Source organism: Oryx dammah, unplaced genomic scaffold (genome assembly GCF_014754425.2).
Source record: "Oryx dammah isolate SB20612 unplaced genomic scaffold, SCBI_Odam_1.1 HiC_scaffold_11, whole genome shotgun sequence".
NCBI classification, from domain to species: Eukaryota; Metazoa; Chordata; class Mammalia; order Artiodactyla; family Bovidae; genus Oryx; species Oryx dammah.
The window spans coordinates 41,651,565-41,665,706 of record NW_024070195.1 but is presented as its reverse complement, the minus strand read 5'-3'; the positions used below and the strand labels follow the sequence as shown (position 1 = coordinate 41,665,706).

The 14,142-nt window shown below is 55.5% G+C and overlaps 1 protein-coding gene across 4 annotated transcripts in view; it reads left to right on the top strand.

The window, feature by feature from the left end:
- ANKS1A (ankyrin repeat and sterile alpha motif domain containing 1A) overlaps positions 1–14,142 on the top strand; it is a 168,744-nt gene that overhangs the window by 143,713 nt on the left and 10,889 nt on the right. For all 4 annotated transcript variants that reach the window (XM_040249062.1, XM_040249061.1, XM_040249060.1 and 1 more), the window contains one exon: positions 1,824–1,930. In XM_040249062.1, the coding sequence (XP_040104996.1) occupies positions 1,824–1,930 (107 nt within the window). The remainder of the gene's footprint in view (positions 1–1,823; positions 1,931–14,142) is intronic.

The window sequence follows — 14,142 nt, the reverse complement described above, 5'->3', positions numbered from 1 at the left end:
TCCCGTGCTGGTGGCTGCTGTCTCCTTCTCCCTTGGTGGCAGCAGCAGCAGCTTCTGCCGCGATGTCCGATCCCTGATGTATTTTCCTGAGTGTGGAAGGGCGGGGGGAAGGGAGGGGAGGAGGGGGAGGGCCAGACGTTACGAGAGTGAGCAAGGACTGTGGAGCCGACAGCAGGCAGCGTGGAGCCCTGGAGCCTTTAGACAAAGCATTCTGCTGCAGTTCTGGACGCACGCACAGCCACCAGCAGTTCTGGACGCACGCACAGCCACCAGCAGCAGGCGGGACTACGGCTGCCTGGCCAGGGGATTACGAGCAGGAATGAATCAGCGGCCGGGGAACACTTGATTTCACAGGCACACAGAAGCCCACTGCTGAGGTTCCTGGAGCAGACGGCCCCGCTCTGGGGCAGGGGGGCCCAGGCTGCCCCCAGACTCAGCATCTTGCAGAGCTGCTACTGTGTGCATCGGGAGGCCGGCCGCCAGGGCCCTGACCACCATCTGTTCTGCAGAGGACAGAGGAGGGGAGCCTGGGACAGTGGGTCACCAGGGTCTCCTACCTTAACCAAGCCACTTGGCCTGCCCACAGGGCAGAAAGTGCTGGGAACACCAGAATGACTTTCACCGCGTCAAGACTTCTCCGGAGGTGACGTTTTTGTAGTTGGTCCTCCTTTTTCCTTCTTTCATCTCTTCTTGCCCATGAGAACCGGAGAAGTAGATGGGGTTAAGGTGATCAGCTCAGAGCATCCAGGGTCTTCCAGGAAGGGCTGAACTTTTTTCCTCCCTGCACTGGCAGGCTCCCGGTCCTACCGGAGGAGCAGAGCAAATGAGGTCCTCCCTTTCATGTTCATCTTCAGAGGAGGGGGGCAAGCCCCGGAGACGCTGGGAAGACAGCTGCCGCCTTTATCACTCGGCCAGAGAGAGAGCAGCGCCGAACGGGAAATAGGCTCGGGCCACTCAGATGACGGAGGACCGCTGCCTTTCTCTGTTGTGTTGGGCTGGGCTTTGTCTTCTTTAGCTGAGAACTGGATCTGTCCGCCTGCTTTCCATCCGAGCAGGCTAGTCACGGGAACAGCCACCGTCGGAAGAGGAAGATGAACGCCCAACCCCCGCCGCCCAGCCCCGCCCGGGAAGGCAGCCCGGCGGACAGCGACCTGCCCCGGGAGACGGCCCGCTCCCCGGCGGCGGCCGGAGTGTAGTGGGGTCCCAGCCCCCAGCCCTCGCCCATGCGCCCGCCCGGCCCGCGCCGCCCTGAGCCTCTGCGCACGAAAGCCTGGTGGCCATGGTTTGCTTGTTCCGGGACTGCTGGGGGAAGACAAGTAAAAGTCTCCTTTCTCCGCGGGCCGGGGTCCTGCTGCTTGGGCTGCATGCGCTGACTGCCCGGGGCCGTGTGCGGAGTCCTCGCTGTGCCTGTGTCCCTCCGCTGCATGAAGAGGCGCGCTCGCCCCTGACTGGCCTGGGCTGCAAGGTCGTGGGACTGGTCCCTCGTCCCCCGCCCCTTCTGGGGCCCGTGGGGCGGACTTTGTGAAATTCCTGCGTGCAGGCGGACAAGCGCCGACCCAGAGAGCCTGGGGGCTCGGCTCCCCTGTCCCCCGGGCAGCCGGACCCCGGGGGGCGTGGGAGTGGGCGGCGGCCGCCCAGTGCCCTTGCGGCCACCCGCGGAGGAGGGGCCGTGGGCCCGCGCTCGCCTGCCTCCAGTCCCGAGTGTGGCTGCTCCGTGGTAATGACGATGGTGTGGCGGTGCCATCTGTCTTCCTCCGAGTGCCGCTGCTACCGCCTCGATGGTTTCTCCCTTTTCAAGCGTCTGCCGATTCCTCTCTCGTCAGGTGCGCGGCCGCTGGAACAGAGCGTCGGGGAGTGGCTGGAGGCCGTGGGGCTGCAGCAGTATGAGAGCAGGCTGCTTCTCAACGGCTTTGACGATGTCCGCTTCCTGGTGAGTGCCCAGCCCTGGGGGAGGCCGCTCCCGCACCCCAGGCCCCGCTGGAGGTGGAAACTGTACGTAGACCTATGTCCCAGGAAGAGGGGCCGCGCGGCTGAGACCCGGCGGCGGCGCCGCATTGTCAGCACCGCTCTGGGCACAGCCTGTCTGGAGAACTCTTTGCAAGTACACATCGGAGAAGCAGTGTTCTGACACATCCCTTGGTCCACTCCTGTCGCCCTCTCAGATCCCCGGTCTCAGATCCCAGCCAGACACCAGAAGCTCCCTTTGTTCCCCAAAACTTTACTGTCAAGCCTGTGGTCACTGAAGTCAGAAGGCTTCTGGCAGAAAGCCCTGGTGGTGGGCTAGTGGCCTCATGGGTGGCCCAGACCGGAGGCTGAGTGGGGGTGGGAAGGATCGGCTGCTTTACTGAGGCGTAACTTTGCACTCTCTTCTTGCAAAGCACAACAACTCAGAGAGAAAAACCCAAGTGTCCTCTCTGTGGAGCCGGGGCCCCTCCGGACCCTGGGTCCAAACCCAGGGCTCCCTGTGTAGGTCCAAGAAGCAGCTGTGGGCGGGGTGCCCATGCCTGACCCTCCTCGGGAAGCCCTCCCCCACATCGAGCAGCGGTGGGGACAGAGCTGATGCGTCCTGTTAGCACTCTGGGTGCCGGGAGGCGCTCACTGACTCTCCCAGCAGCCCTGAGATGTGCACTCACATCTGTCTTCGTTTTCTAGATCCAGAGCAGTGGAGTGTCTTTCTTGCTCATGCTCACATCTCTGGGAACTGGGGGGGTAGGACACGAACCTGGCACTCTGGGTCCGAGGGTCCTGCTTCGCTGCCACGTACACGGCCTGTTTCTTACTGGTGGCTGGGGGAGTGGGAGTGGTGCCTTTTGGATGCTTGAAGTCGCCTTCTTGCCCGCGCTGTATTGGGAGCTGGTTTGAGGTTCCTTTCTTCCTGGTGGGCCTGTCCCACCTCTCACGATTTCCAGGGTGCAGTCCCGAGTGGACACTGAGGTGCCTCCGCTCCCTGAAGCAGATCCCTGACCACGCAGCCCCCTCAGCCGCTATGATTGAGGGTGGTGGTCAGTGGACCCAGGGCTCCCCCTGCCCTTTCCTGTCCAGCATGGGTCTCTGTGGGGCTCTCACTGACGGGGTGGCATTGGGCACCTCCCAAGTAGCGGGCCACCCAGGGAGCTGGCCCAAGGCACTGCAGGGGACCCTGACTGGGACAGCTCACCCCACCAGGCTATCTGTGTCCCAGGGCAGACAGTGAAGGCTGCTGCAAGCCACCTTCCCAAGCCAACTTGAGGCCAGTTATTTTTCAGCTTTTATTTATTTATTTTTATTTTTCAGCTTTTAAAAATACTAGGTTTTAAATAGCTTTTTTTTTTTTTTAAACTTGAACTAAGTATATTTATGGTTCTTATAACCTAATCCCTCACTTACCGGGTTCCTTGGGGAAGGCCACCAAACCCAAACGGAGGTGAGTGTTCAGCAAGTGAGTGAGGGCACCGGGCCCTCAGTGCTCTGCTTCTGAGCAGGGCCCTTCCTCAGACTGGCCGTCAGGTGGGCGAGGGAGGGTGGCCGTGGGTGTCCCCTCCCTGTGCTGGGGGATCTTAGAGGCTGAGCTCATGACTTCTCACCCTTCCTCCTGCTGGTCTGGAAAGGCTAAGGTTCCCATTCCTTGAGTATAAAAACTCCTTTAAGACTGCTTCTCTGCCCCCCCTTGTGCTCCGACCAGAAAGTAGCTGGGCAGGCACCTGGGGAAGAAGTCTGGCCCTGGGCCAGGCATCCACGCACGATGCGGGGCCTCTGTCGGAACACGCCTGTTCTGTTTGGGAAGGGGCTCATTGAGGGAGGCCTGCAGCTCAGTTCTTCCAGGGCCTTCCAGGCCCCTCCTGCTGCCCTGGGTGTGAGCTGTTCCCCTCTGTCCTCTCAGTTCCAGAGGGGCAGCTGGGAGGCAGGAAGGCTGATTGTGCCTCAGTCCAGCGTGTCGCTTCTCAGGCCTTCAGTGGCCTGAGTGGCCGTGCACAGCATCCTGGGTGATTACATGTAAGTTGCCACATGGGCTGCAAGGCTAATTAAGTTTTCATAACCAGAAAAGAGAGGAAGAGAACACGTAAGAAGGGAGTGTTTTGTTTAGAAACATTCCCTCGTTCCATATGGTGTAACTTAAACCGCGTTAGCTGGTGGCATTATCCCTGTGTGGTTTGGTTTTCAGTAGGTTGTAAATGTTTCCCTTCATTGTGAAAGGCCCTGGAGACTCTTCTACAAAATGCACAAGTGGCCCCCAGGAAGCCAGCCAGGCTCTAGATGTAGTAGGAGCGTCTGAGACCGAGGGCTGCTATGGAATCTCCCTGTGAGGGGGTCCTCTGAGTTGTGGGAGGGGTCTAGGGCGTTTGTGAGAGTCACTCGGCTCCCTCCCAGGGTAGAGGGGACCTTAACGCCACGTGGTCTCATCGTCCCCTCTGTGCCCGAGGTCCTTCCAGATGAGCTCTGCCCTATTCCCAGGGATGGGCCCTCCCCCTTGCAAAGGCACAGCCCCTTCATGCTCTACATCGCTCAGGCTGGTTTAGACCATTCTTTATACTGAGCCAAATCTGTTTCCTTGTGGCTTCTGTCCCCGGGTCCAGGTTTACTTTTGGGGGCCACGCAGAGCACACTTAGGCCATGAGAAAATGGAAGACCTCTGTCACGGCCTCCTGGGTCCTGTCTTGTCTAAGCTCAACACCCTCTTTCTCTTGGCTCTTCCTCCTGTGATGTGAGGCCTGAGCCAGACGAGTGAGTGCTGCAGTTTGAACTTGATTCCCACTCTCTTGCCCACAGGGGGCAGAGGCTGCCCCCAACCCAGGAGCCAGGGCGGAAAGTCCGGCTCACATGCCTGCCGGCCCGCCCACCGCGCTGGCTCGAGCATCGTAGCCAGTCCCATTTGTTTCGCCACAAATCTTGTCCTCAGGAAATGGGCTTTTTCAGGAGAAGGGAGGAAATGCATTTAATCAGCACGGAAAGAAGGTAATTGGTGGTTGGTGAGTGTGCAGCTCAAGCGGGCTGATGCAGGTCCAGTATCTGGGACTTGGCCTGGCCTCCCCTCCCTGGAGTGTCGTGGAGTCAGCAGCAGCACTCCTCACGCTGGGGTCGGGTGGACGTTTAGAAAGGTTCTCAGGACTGTCTGATGTGCAGAAACATTCACCTTGGAGTGCTGAGTGAAGAAACTGAGACACAAAAATCCATGTGCAACATGATCTTAATTTTCAAAATAGGGAGCATCTCGAAGTGCAGGGAGTAAGCCAAAAATGTATTCTACTGTTCGTTATCTCAGGGGGATTATCGCATTGTTTCCTTTTTGAGAGTGAAATAGATTTTCTGCGTTTCCTACAAGGAATGGCTCTGAAATCAGATAAGCAGATACTGTAGGCATCCTAACGAATTTGACAGTCTAGCTAGGAGAACGCACACACACAGCACTGGTAACAGCAGCGAGTGCCAAGTGCTGGGCGTGGAGGAGATGCCGCGCTCACCCAGGGTTCACCGCCTGCCGGGCACCGAGCTGGCGCTCAGCCCTGAGGCAGGTGCCCATCAAGTCGCAAACAGGGCCCTGGGCCCCGAGGGTGGAGGCACTGCCAGGAAGTGGCAGAACCGGGACACTTGCCCAGAGCTATCTGACTTTGAACCCCTACATTCCCCATGCCATCCTGGAGGTTCTGTAGAGGCTGCAGGAGCTGGAAAGACTCTAGGGAGAGGCCCCCACTGTCTGTGGTGAGCTCAAGGCCAGCTCGAGGGCAGAGACAGGCAGGACCCAGAGAGGGCAGAGACAGGCAGGACCCAGAGAGGGCAGCGAGGGAGGCTGGGCCTGATGTTGAGGGGCCTCAAAAGCCACTCTCTGAGGGGCCCCCACGATCTCTGAGCTCTGGGTATAGGGGGAGGGATCCTGTGGTTGTGCCTTCACCAGGCAGGGCACCAGGGAGTCAAGGGTGCTGGACAGCATGGTGGAGTGGGGAGCGGGCACGTGGCAGGTGCTCGAGGCTGGGAGTTTGGACAAGCGGAGAACGGGAAGGAGTCAGCAGCAGCTCAGGCTGGGCTGGAAACGGAGGCTGAGCGGCAGGCCTGTGCCTCTCCGGGGCAGTGCTGGGACGGCCTCGTGCGCCTCCCGTCGGTTTATTTCTCCCCTCTGCCCATGTTTTCCTGATGTACCAGCTGGTTCCACGTGTAGGGGAGAGATGGCAGGTGAGCAGGACCAGCCCCTGTGAGCGCTCAAGGCACGAACTTGGCCAGGGACTCCTTCTGTACTGGCTTCTGTGAAGCTTCCCAGCCAGGTTCCCAGACCCTTGAGCCCCCCTTCTTGCTGTACCCCCAGATCAGCCTCACTGTTCACCCCGGAAGCCAGGCTGTGCCCTTGGGTTCCCGCCCAGGCTCCCTCCCCGGCTCTTCATCCCCCTCTGACGTCTCTGCCTTGGTCTCTCCCTGCCCTGCTGTCAGGCTGCCTCCCCGCCTCGCTGTCTCTCCAGCCAGCGCTCAGGGAGCTGACGGCTCTGGGGCGGGGGCGTTTCTGTGCCCCCGTGTGTAGCAGGGCCCGAGAGGGAAAGTTTCCTCACCTGGGTCATTGGAGGGGTGTGGACCTAAGGCTTTGGAAGGAATCCGTTCAGTTCAGTTCAGTCACTCAGTCCTGTCCAACTCTTTGCGACGCCATGGACTGCAGCACACCAGGCCTCTCTGTCCATCACCAACTCCTGGAGCTTACTCCTTTGGAAGGAATATTCTTAGACAAGTGCGGATCCTGCCTCCTGTGCTAACTCAGTTCTGGGGTCACTTAAGAACTTAGCTCCTCAGTATCCCAGGGGCTGCTGCTTCCTTGTCTCTGCAGAGCCCTTGAGCCTTGAGACCAGAGCCAGGCTCCCTTTGGGCCCCTTCCCAGTGCGTGTGCTCTCTTGCTCCCCCGGAGTTACCCAGAGGGCCAGCAACTAGAGTTACTTAGCATCCAGCTCCGCGTGCCCCCGTGCGGCACTGGCTTGCTCCCGTCCCCTTCATAGTGGAGCTTGAGAGCTGTTTTCGTGTCTGTTAATTTAACTAAGTGCACTTAGGATGGAGTTGGAGTGGGGAACACATACTGTCCTGTAGCTTCCGGGTCTGGGATCTTCGGGTGAGCAGCCACTGGGGGCTGTGTCTGGCATCTCAGCACGTCTCTGTGTTCGGTTAGTCGACCCCCCAGAGTGCATGTGCAGGAGTGCAGCGGGAGAGCAGTAGGGCCCATGTGTCCCTGGCAGACATCAGCTATGACTCCGGTGTCCCTGAGGCCCGTCTCAACTCCCAGGTTCCATGGACAGCACACCCAGGACCCCAGGAGTGTCACTCGCTCCAGGCTGCTCCTCAAGCAGAAGCCAGGTCTCCTGGGCCCAGAGCAACTCCCTCGCCTCGCTCTCTGGTGCCCTGCAGCCCCCTCTCCCAGGCAGATGCCGTGGCTGGACCACAGGTGGAGCCAGCAGGCTCGGCCAGTGCGAGGCGCCGTCTGGGCCAGCAGACCATTCCGTCCGCACTCTGTGTCAGGGCCGGTCTACAAGAGGCTGGGGTAGGAGCTGGTGGGGCTCAGGCCCTGGGGACCTCCACCCTCAGGGAAGCTCCAGGGCATCGGGCAGCTGGCTGAGGTCACAGTTGAGGAAACTGGACAGGGAAAAGCTTAGGAGAAAACATGGGGCCTAATCACCTGCCCTGAGAAGCAGCTGGGAGTCAGGAGACCTGGGTTTCCTCCAGGTCCCCTGCACGATTTCAGACAGGTTACTCTGTACCCCCCGCCCCATCCCTGTCCCACAGGATCTCATTTCACTGCTTCCTTATGCACGTAAGCTCTGAAGACAGCACAGTGTTAGCTGTGGTCACCCAGAGCAGCCACTGAGACTGGCCATGGACGAGTGTGAGAATGTGAGGTGGGAAGGTAATGAAGCCTGCTTTGGGTGGTCTTGGATCCAGGCCCCTTGACTCACTGACCTGGGCCTGCACTGGTGGCTTGAAGTGACTATGTGGCATCTTGGCATCAGATAAGGCCTCGGCAGGGCAGACATTCAGGGCTGATGGGCAGCAGATGGGCAGGAGGAGACTGCTCCTGGAACAGAGAAGGGGGGCCCTGGGGGCCTTCCTGGGAGAACAGGGCCATCAGGGGTGTGGCTTCCCTCTACCAGGGAAGAGAGCCATCCCTGACAGCCCTCCCTGGAGACTGACCGGGGGAGACAGCCTCTGGCCTCCAGATCTAGGATCTCGTAGCTTTTGCGCTTCGTCCTCATCTTAGAACTAGTTGCTCCCAGTTACCCTTGGTGTTCTGTCTCTCCAGCTGAGGACAGGGCTGGGCAGGGTGGGATGGGGGTCAAGGCTGAGCTGCTCCTGCTGCCAAGGATGGCAAGCTTTTTGTAGGGCACCCGTGAGCTGGGAACGGCGTCAGTCTGGGAAGTCCCATGTGTCCCTGGCAGACATCAGCCATGACTCAGGTGTCCCTGAGGCCCGTCTCAACTCCCAGGTTCCATGGACAGCACACCCAGGACCCCGGGAGTGTCACTGGGCGTGTAACCATGCCCCAGGGAGGCAGGGGTCGGTGAGGCCAGGCAGCAGCAAACAGGCGCACACAGGAAGAGCTGCGGAGTGCTGGTTCCTGCCAGCAGGTCAGCACTCAGCACCAGGAATTCATTACTTAACCTGCACAGGCTGGTGGCTTTGTTCCTATTTATAAAGTTCTGACTTTGTGAGGGATTTGAACCCAGTTCTTCTTTGGCTGCACTGGGTCATGTTGCTCCGTGCGGGCTTTTTCTAGTAGCAGTGAGGGGGGCTTCTCTCGAGTTTGGGTGAGCGGGCCTCTCGTTGCAGTGGCTTCTCCTGTGGAGCTTGGGCTCTAGGGCGTGTGGGCTCAGGAGTCGTGGCACACAGGTTTAGTTTGTCTGCAGCATGTGAGATCTTCATTCCTGGACCAGGGATCGCGCTGCACAGTAGATTCCCAGCTACTTGTACCACCAGGGAAGCCCAGAACCCAGGTCTTACTCTTTTATACCACAGCTGCCTTGCCCAGTGGGTAGAGCACAGGAAGCTCTTGACCCCTGGATGAGTGGACACATGATGCTTCAGGGAGCATGGCTTCTGTTTTCCATCATTAGTCAGGCTTGTAGGCCACAGAGGTGAGCAGCAGAGCCCTGCCCCTCTTTGCTTCCTCTTCCTTCTCCCAGTGGTCCTCCCCACTCTCCCTGGGCCAGCCCCCCGCTCCCCGAGCTCCCTCGGTCTGGGGCTGTGGTTTGGGGAAGACGTGTGTTCTCCTCGCTCTCCCTCCCAGCCCACCCACCACCGTGTGCCTGTGGCCACTCAGCCTGGGAAGCTGGTCCTGGCTCAGACCAGAGTCCTGTCCTGTCCATGCTCAGCGCCCCGCGCCCAAATGACTGTGCCCCCAGCAGCCCCTCCTGGGGACCGTGGAACACCGTGTGGGAGCGGGGGCAAGGTGTCCGGCAGCGGCGGCATTATGGGGCGCGCCCTGGAGAGGACGCAGTCCTTGGGGGTCCATGGCAGACAGTTCAGTGTGCAAGCTTGTCAGCATGTGAGAAGGCAGGTTAAGTAAATAATATATAGACCACCGTCCCAATTTTGCCAAAATATTGTCACTTAGAAGACTTCACCCGAATGGTAACCTTGGTCCCCCACCCCCACCAGAGGCAATGGATTTATAAGGGGCTTTTACATTTTTCTTTATCCTTTTTTATTTTCAGAATTTTCAAAAATAAACTTAAAACTTTTCTACTTAGAGAAAAATTTTTTTCTCCTTTAATACGAGGGAGAGATTGAAGCAAGGCCCAGTGGAAATCTACAAAGTCCTGGAAGGCAGAGAAAGCATAAGTATCACATTGAACCAGCCAGGGCCCAAGGAAGCACTTAGCTACCCCCTTGGTGCCCAGTGGCTCTGGTGGAGGCCGGGGGCCCCAATGATGTGGTTGCTGACCTAGCTGCTCAGGTGTTAAGGAGCCTTCTTAGCAGCTCAGGCAGGCCCCACAGATCAGTACAGCCAGGGGTGTGGTGACCGTCAGCCGCTCAGCACACTCAGCCGGCTCTTCCCTCATCCTTCCATCCTCCCCTCTCCTAATTTGAGAAATCTGCTCCTAAGGTCTTCATCTACATTCTGTGTGCATCGAGGGAGCCCCCCACCCCTCACCCCAGCACACTTATCCTTCTGGAACAGCTCTTCCCACTGTCCCGGTTCCTCGAGGCCCAAGAAAGACTGGGGTGGGGTAGGGAGGGGGCTTTTCTCTGGAGGCCCAGTCAGGCTGGGGACAGTAGCTCGGTCTCATTCTTTCTCCCCCAAGAGAAGAGGTTTCAGCCTTTGTGTTTTTTTGTTTTTTTTTAATGACTCCCGGCAGGAGAAATGGCTGAATGATTGTCTGAGGGGAGAGCGAGAGGCCATACAGAATATGGAAATTAGGCTGGAGGGGGCGGGCCAAGTGGAGAGTCTGGAACCACTGCTGAGGGACAAAACCCCTCCCAAGGAATCCAGTCTAGTGCAGCTCTGCCCAGCGGGCCCTCTCCCGTCAGAACTCACAGGCCTTTGTTGGAGCAGAGGTCAAGTCCTGCCAGGGCTGACACTGGCCGTGGTGGGGCAAGGTGGGCAGAGCCCAGGTGTGCCATCTCCTAGCCTGCCTTTCCACAAGCTGGAACGCTGCATGCACACGCCTCTCCAGGAGGAGGCAACAGGACGTTGCTCCCGCCTGTCCCCTCTCCCTTAGGGACAGAACCCAACCAAGCCAAGCGTCAGCAGTTGTGCTTCAGATTCACTTAGACTTGGAAACTTTATTAAAATCTCAGGAAATCTCTGTTCATTGAAATGCTTATTAGGCCAGTGAGCCGTTCTGCTCAGTTAGCTCCCTAACTGTTCGCTCACTGGGAACTGGGAACATGGACTGGCATATAGTCAGCTCTTGGTCAGCATTAGTGTGGCAGGAGCTAAACAAAGTAGGAGGTCCCCTTTCCCCATAAACCTTGTGGAAAAGTTTCTTCCTCAGCCAGGAGAGTGGAGTAACTTCCAGAATGTTTCCTGTCTTCGAGGATTTGGGGGCCTGATAGCCACCACACAAACTAATCCCACAGAATGTAGACATGGCAGGTTTAGGAACTCAGGACCCTGTGCTGTGCTCAAGGCGTGCTCCGGCAGCTATTTGCTCTGACTTGCCGTCACGTCCTTTTGTTTGGGACATCTGCCTCTTTCTCCTCAAAGCTGCATCCGCCCCCATTCTCTTGCCTGGAGGTCTGGTCCATGATGGCCTTGTTTCCAGTTGGATCTGGTTTCCTGGTGGTCAGGCTTCAGTTCAGTATTAGCGGTACCCTAAACATTTGTGAAGGCTTCTGAGGGAACGTCGGGGTTGCAGTGGGTTTTCAGAGCATTGCTGCAGTGCCGCCCGCTCAGAGGCTCACTCTCAGGTCCTCGCTGAGGGGCCTTCATCATCACTCAGAAAGCCCGCCCCCCTCTCCCCCACTTTTCCCCGCCAGCACACCCTAGACTTGGGCCCAGAGTGACGACAGGAACTCGGCGTGGTAACTGTTGGATTCAGGGGTGACTTGGGAGCTGGTCAGATGTGGAGTGGTGCCAGGGCCCAGGGGACTCTCTGCAGGCCCAGGGATCTCTAGGGTCCCAGCAGAGGGGTGTGCCCTGCAGCCTGAGCAGAGTAGTCCGGCTTCAGAGCTGTCTTGCTTACGGCCTGTCCTCTGTGAGGCCAGATTTCTGTCACAAGGTACAGGCTCTCGGGAGGCTCCCACACCAGCAGTCACTGCAGCTTAGGCACACAGGTGAAGCCACCAGGTAATGGTCTGCATGAGCTGGCCCGACTTACTAATCTCTCTGTAAAGTGGGCAAAAATGATATCCACCTCAACAGAATAAAAAGTCCGGAAAAAATCCTAGAAACAGGAATTTAAGACACATCAGAAGTCATTTCACATTGGTAGAGAAAAGATAGCTCATTCAAGAAATAGACAATCTGCTGCCTGGAAAAAAAATATTAAGTGGACCGTTAAACCTTATGTTAAAATAAATTTGAAGTAGATTAAAGATTGGATTGTAAAAAATGAAACTGAAGTTTCAGGGGAAAACTGTGGAAGAAATGTTTAAAAAATCCCAGAAAAAAAAATAAAAAATAAAAAAATAAAAAATCCCAGAAAGGATTTTCTAAGCCTGATGGAACTTTAGAGAAGCTCCATGAGAAAAGTGGGTGTGTTCCAGTGTGAGCAGACAGGTTCTGCCTGAACAAAGCCAGCGCAACAGTTCAGAGGCAGCGACAAACAGGAAGGACACGTGCCCGACTCTTCGTAGCTAAAGGGTTAATTTCCTCACTGTGTAAAGAGTTCCTGCAGATCAAGCGCAGGATCAAGTAATTCCTGAAGAAGCAGCTGTGGCTGCACCCAGCACCCAGCCCAGAGCTGCATGGACACAAACATTGGGCTGAACTCGGCCCCACGGGTCACTGGTGCTCTCCGGGCCTCAGCTTCCTGAGCTATAAAATGGGATAACAGTAGTCCCCATTATTCAGTAGTTCAGCAAGTGCAAAGCATGTCGCAGATGGAGGGGGGCAGTAAGTGCTGTGAATGTACTTGACAGATAAAATGTGAAAAGATGCTTGAGCTCACCTACGAGTGGGCCAACCTTGTGTTAAGACACGTAGTGAGAAGCCATTTGCAAACAGCTGCCCTAACGAGAGTACAGATGTCTGTCAGCCTTCTAAACACACATACCCTTGCCCAAGCAATTTCTTTTATACCCTTTTTTGAACATTTAAAATAGAAATAATAGTTGACATGTGATATTAGCTTCATGTGTACTACATAATGGTTTGACATCTGATACATTATGAAATGATCACAGTAAGTCTAGTAACCGTCTGTCACCATGCGAAGTTATTACAATATTATTGACCGTATTCCTTAGGCTGTATGTTATATCCCCATGGCTTATTTATTTTGTAACTGGAGGTCTGTACCTCTTGATCCCCTTTCCCCATTCCCCTCCACCTGTCATGATTCCCCTCTGGCAACCACCTGTTTGTTTGCTTTATGAGTCTCCCTCCGTTTTGGTTTGCTTGTTCATTTTTTAGATTCCACATATAAGTGAGATCATACCATATTTGTCTGTTTCAGCATAATGCACTCTGGAGCCCATCCACACTGTCACAAATGCCAAGATACCATTCTTTTTTTTAAAGTATGGTTTCATTTATTTTGGCTGTGCTGGTTGGTGGTTGCGGTGCCCAGGCTTTCTCCAGTTGTGGAAAGGGGGCTACTCTCTCTGTGTGGGGTACGGCCTGTGGGGCACCCAGGCTGCAGCAGTCATGGTTCAGGGTCCCCAGAGCACAGGCTCAGTAGTTGTGGCGCACAGGCTTACTTGCCCTCCGGTGTGTGGCATCTTCCCAGACCAGGAATCAAACCTGTGTGCATTTGCAGGAGAATTCTTTTAACCACTGAACCACCAGGGAAGTCCCATTCTTTTTTTTTTTTTTTGGCTGAGTATTATTCCTCCGTGTGTGTACACCACAGTACTCGTCTGTCAGTGCACCGATTTAGAGTCTCACCAGCAGTGCATGAGTTTTCCCTTTTGTCCACATCCTTGCCAATACTTATTTGTTGTCTTTTTGATAATAGCCATTCTGACAGGTGTAAAGTGATATCTCACTGTGGTTTTAATTTGCATTTTCCTAACAATTAGTGATGTTGAGCATCTTTTCATGTGTCTCTCGGTCATCTGTATGTTGTTAAAAAATGAGTAGAGGATCTGAATAGAAAATTTTCCAATCAGATTATTTGTTTTTTTAAATATTGATTATATGAGTTCTTTGTATGTTTTGGATATTAACAACCTTTATCTGATACATTGTTTGCAAATATCTTCTCCCATTCAGTAGAGTGCCCTTTCATTTTGTTGATAGTTTCTTTCACTGTCTGAAAGTTTTTCAGTTTGATATAGTCCAATTTGTTTATTTTTGCTTTTGTTTCGAGAAGACAGATGTAAAAAATATGGCTAAGTCTGATGTCAGAGTGTACTCCTTATGTTTTCTGGGAGTTTTATGGTTTCAGGTCTTATTACATTTGAGTCTTTAATCCATTTTAAATTTCATTTTTGTATATGGTATGAGAAAGTGGAACAACAGTTTTGATTATTTTGCAGGTAGCTGTCCAGTTTTTTGGACCATTTATTGAAGAGGTTGTCTTTTCCCCACTGTATATT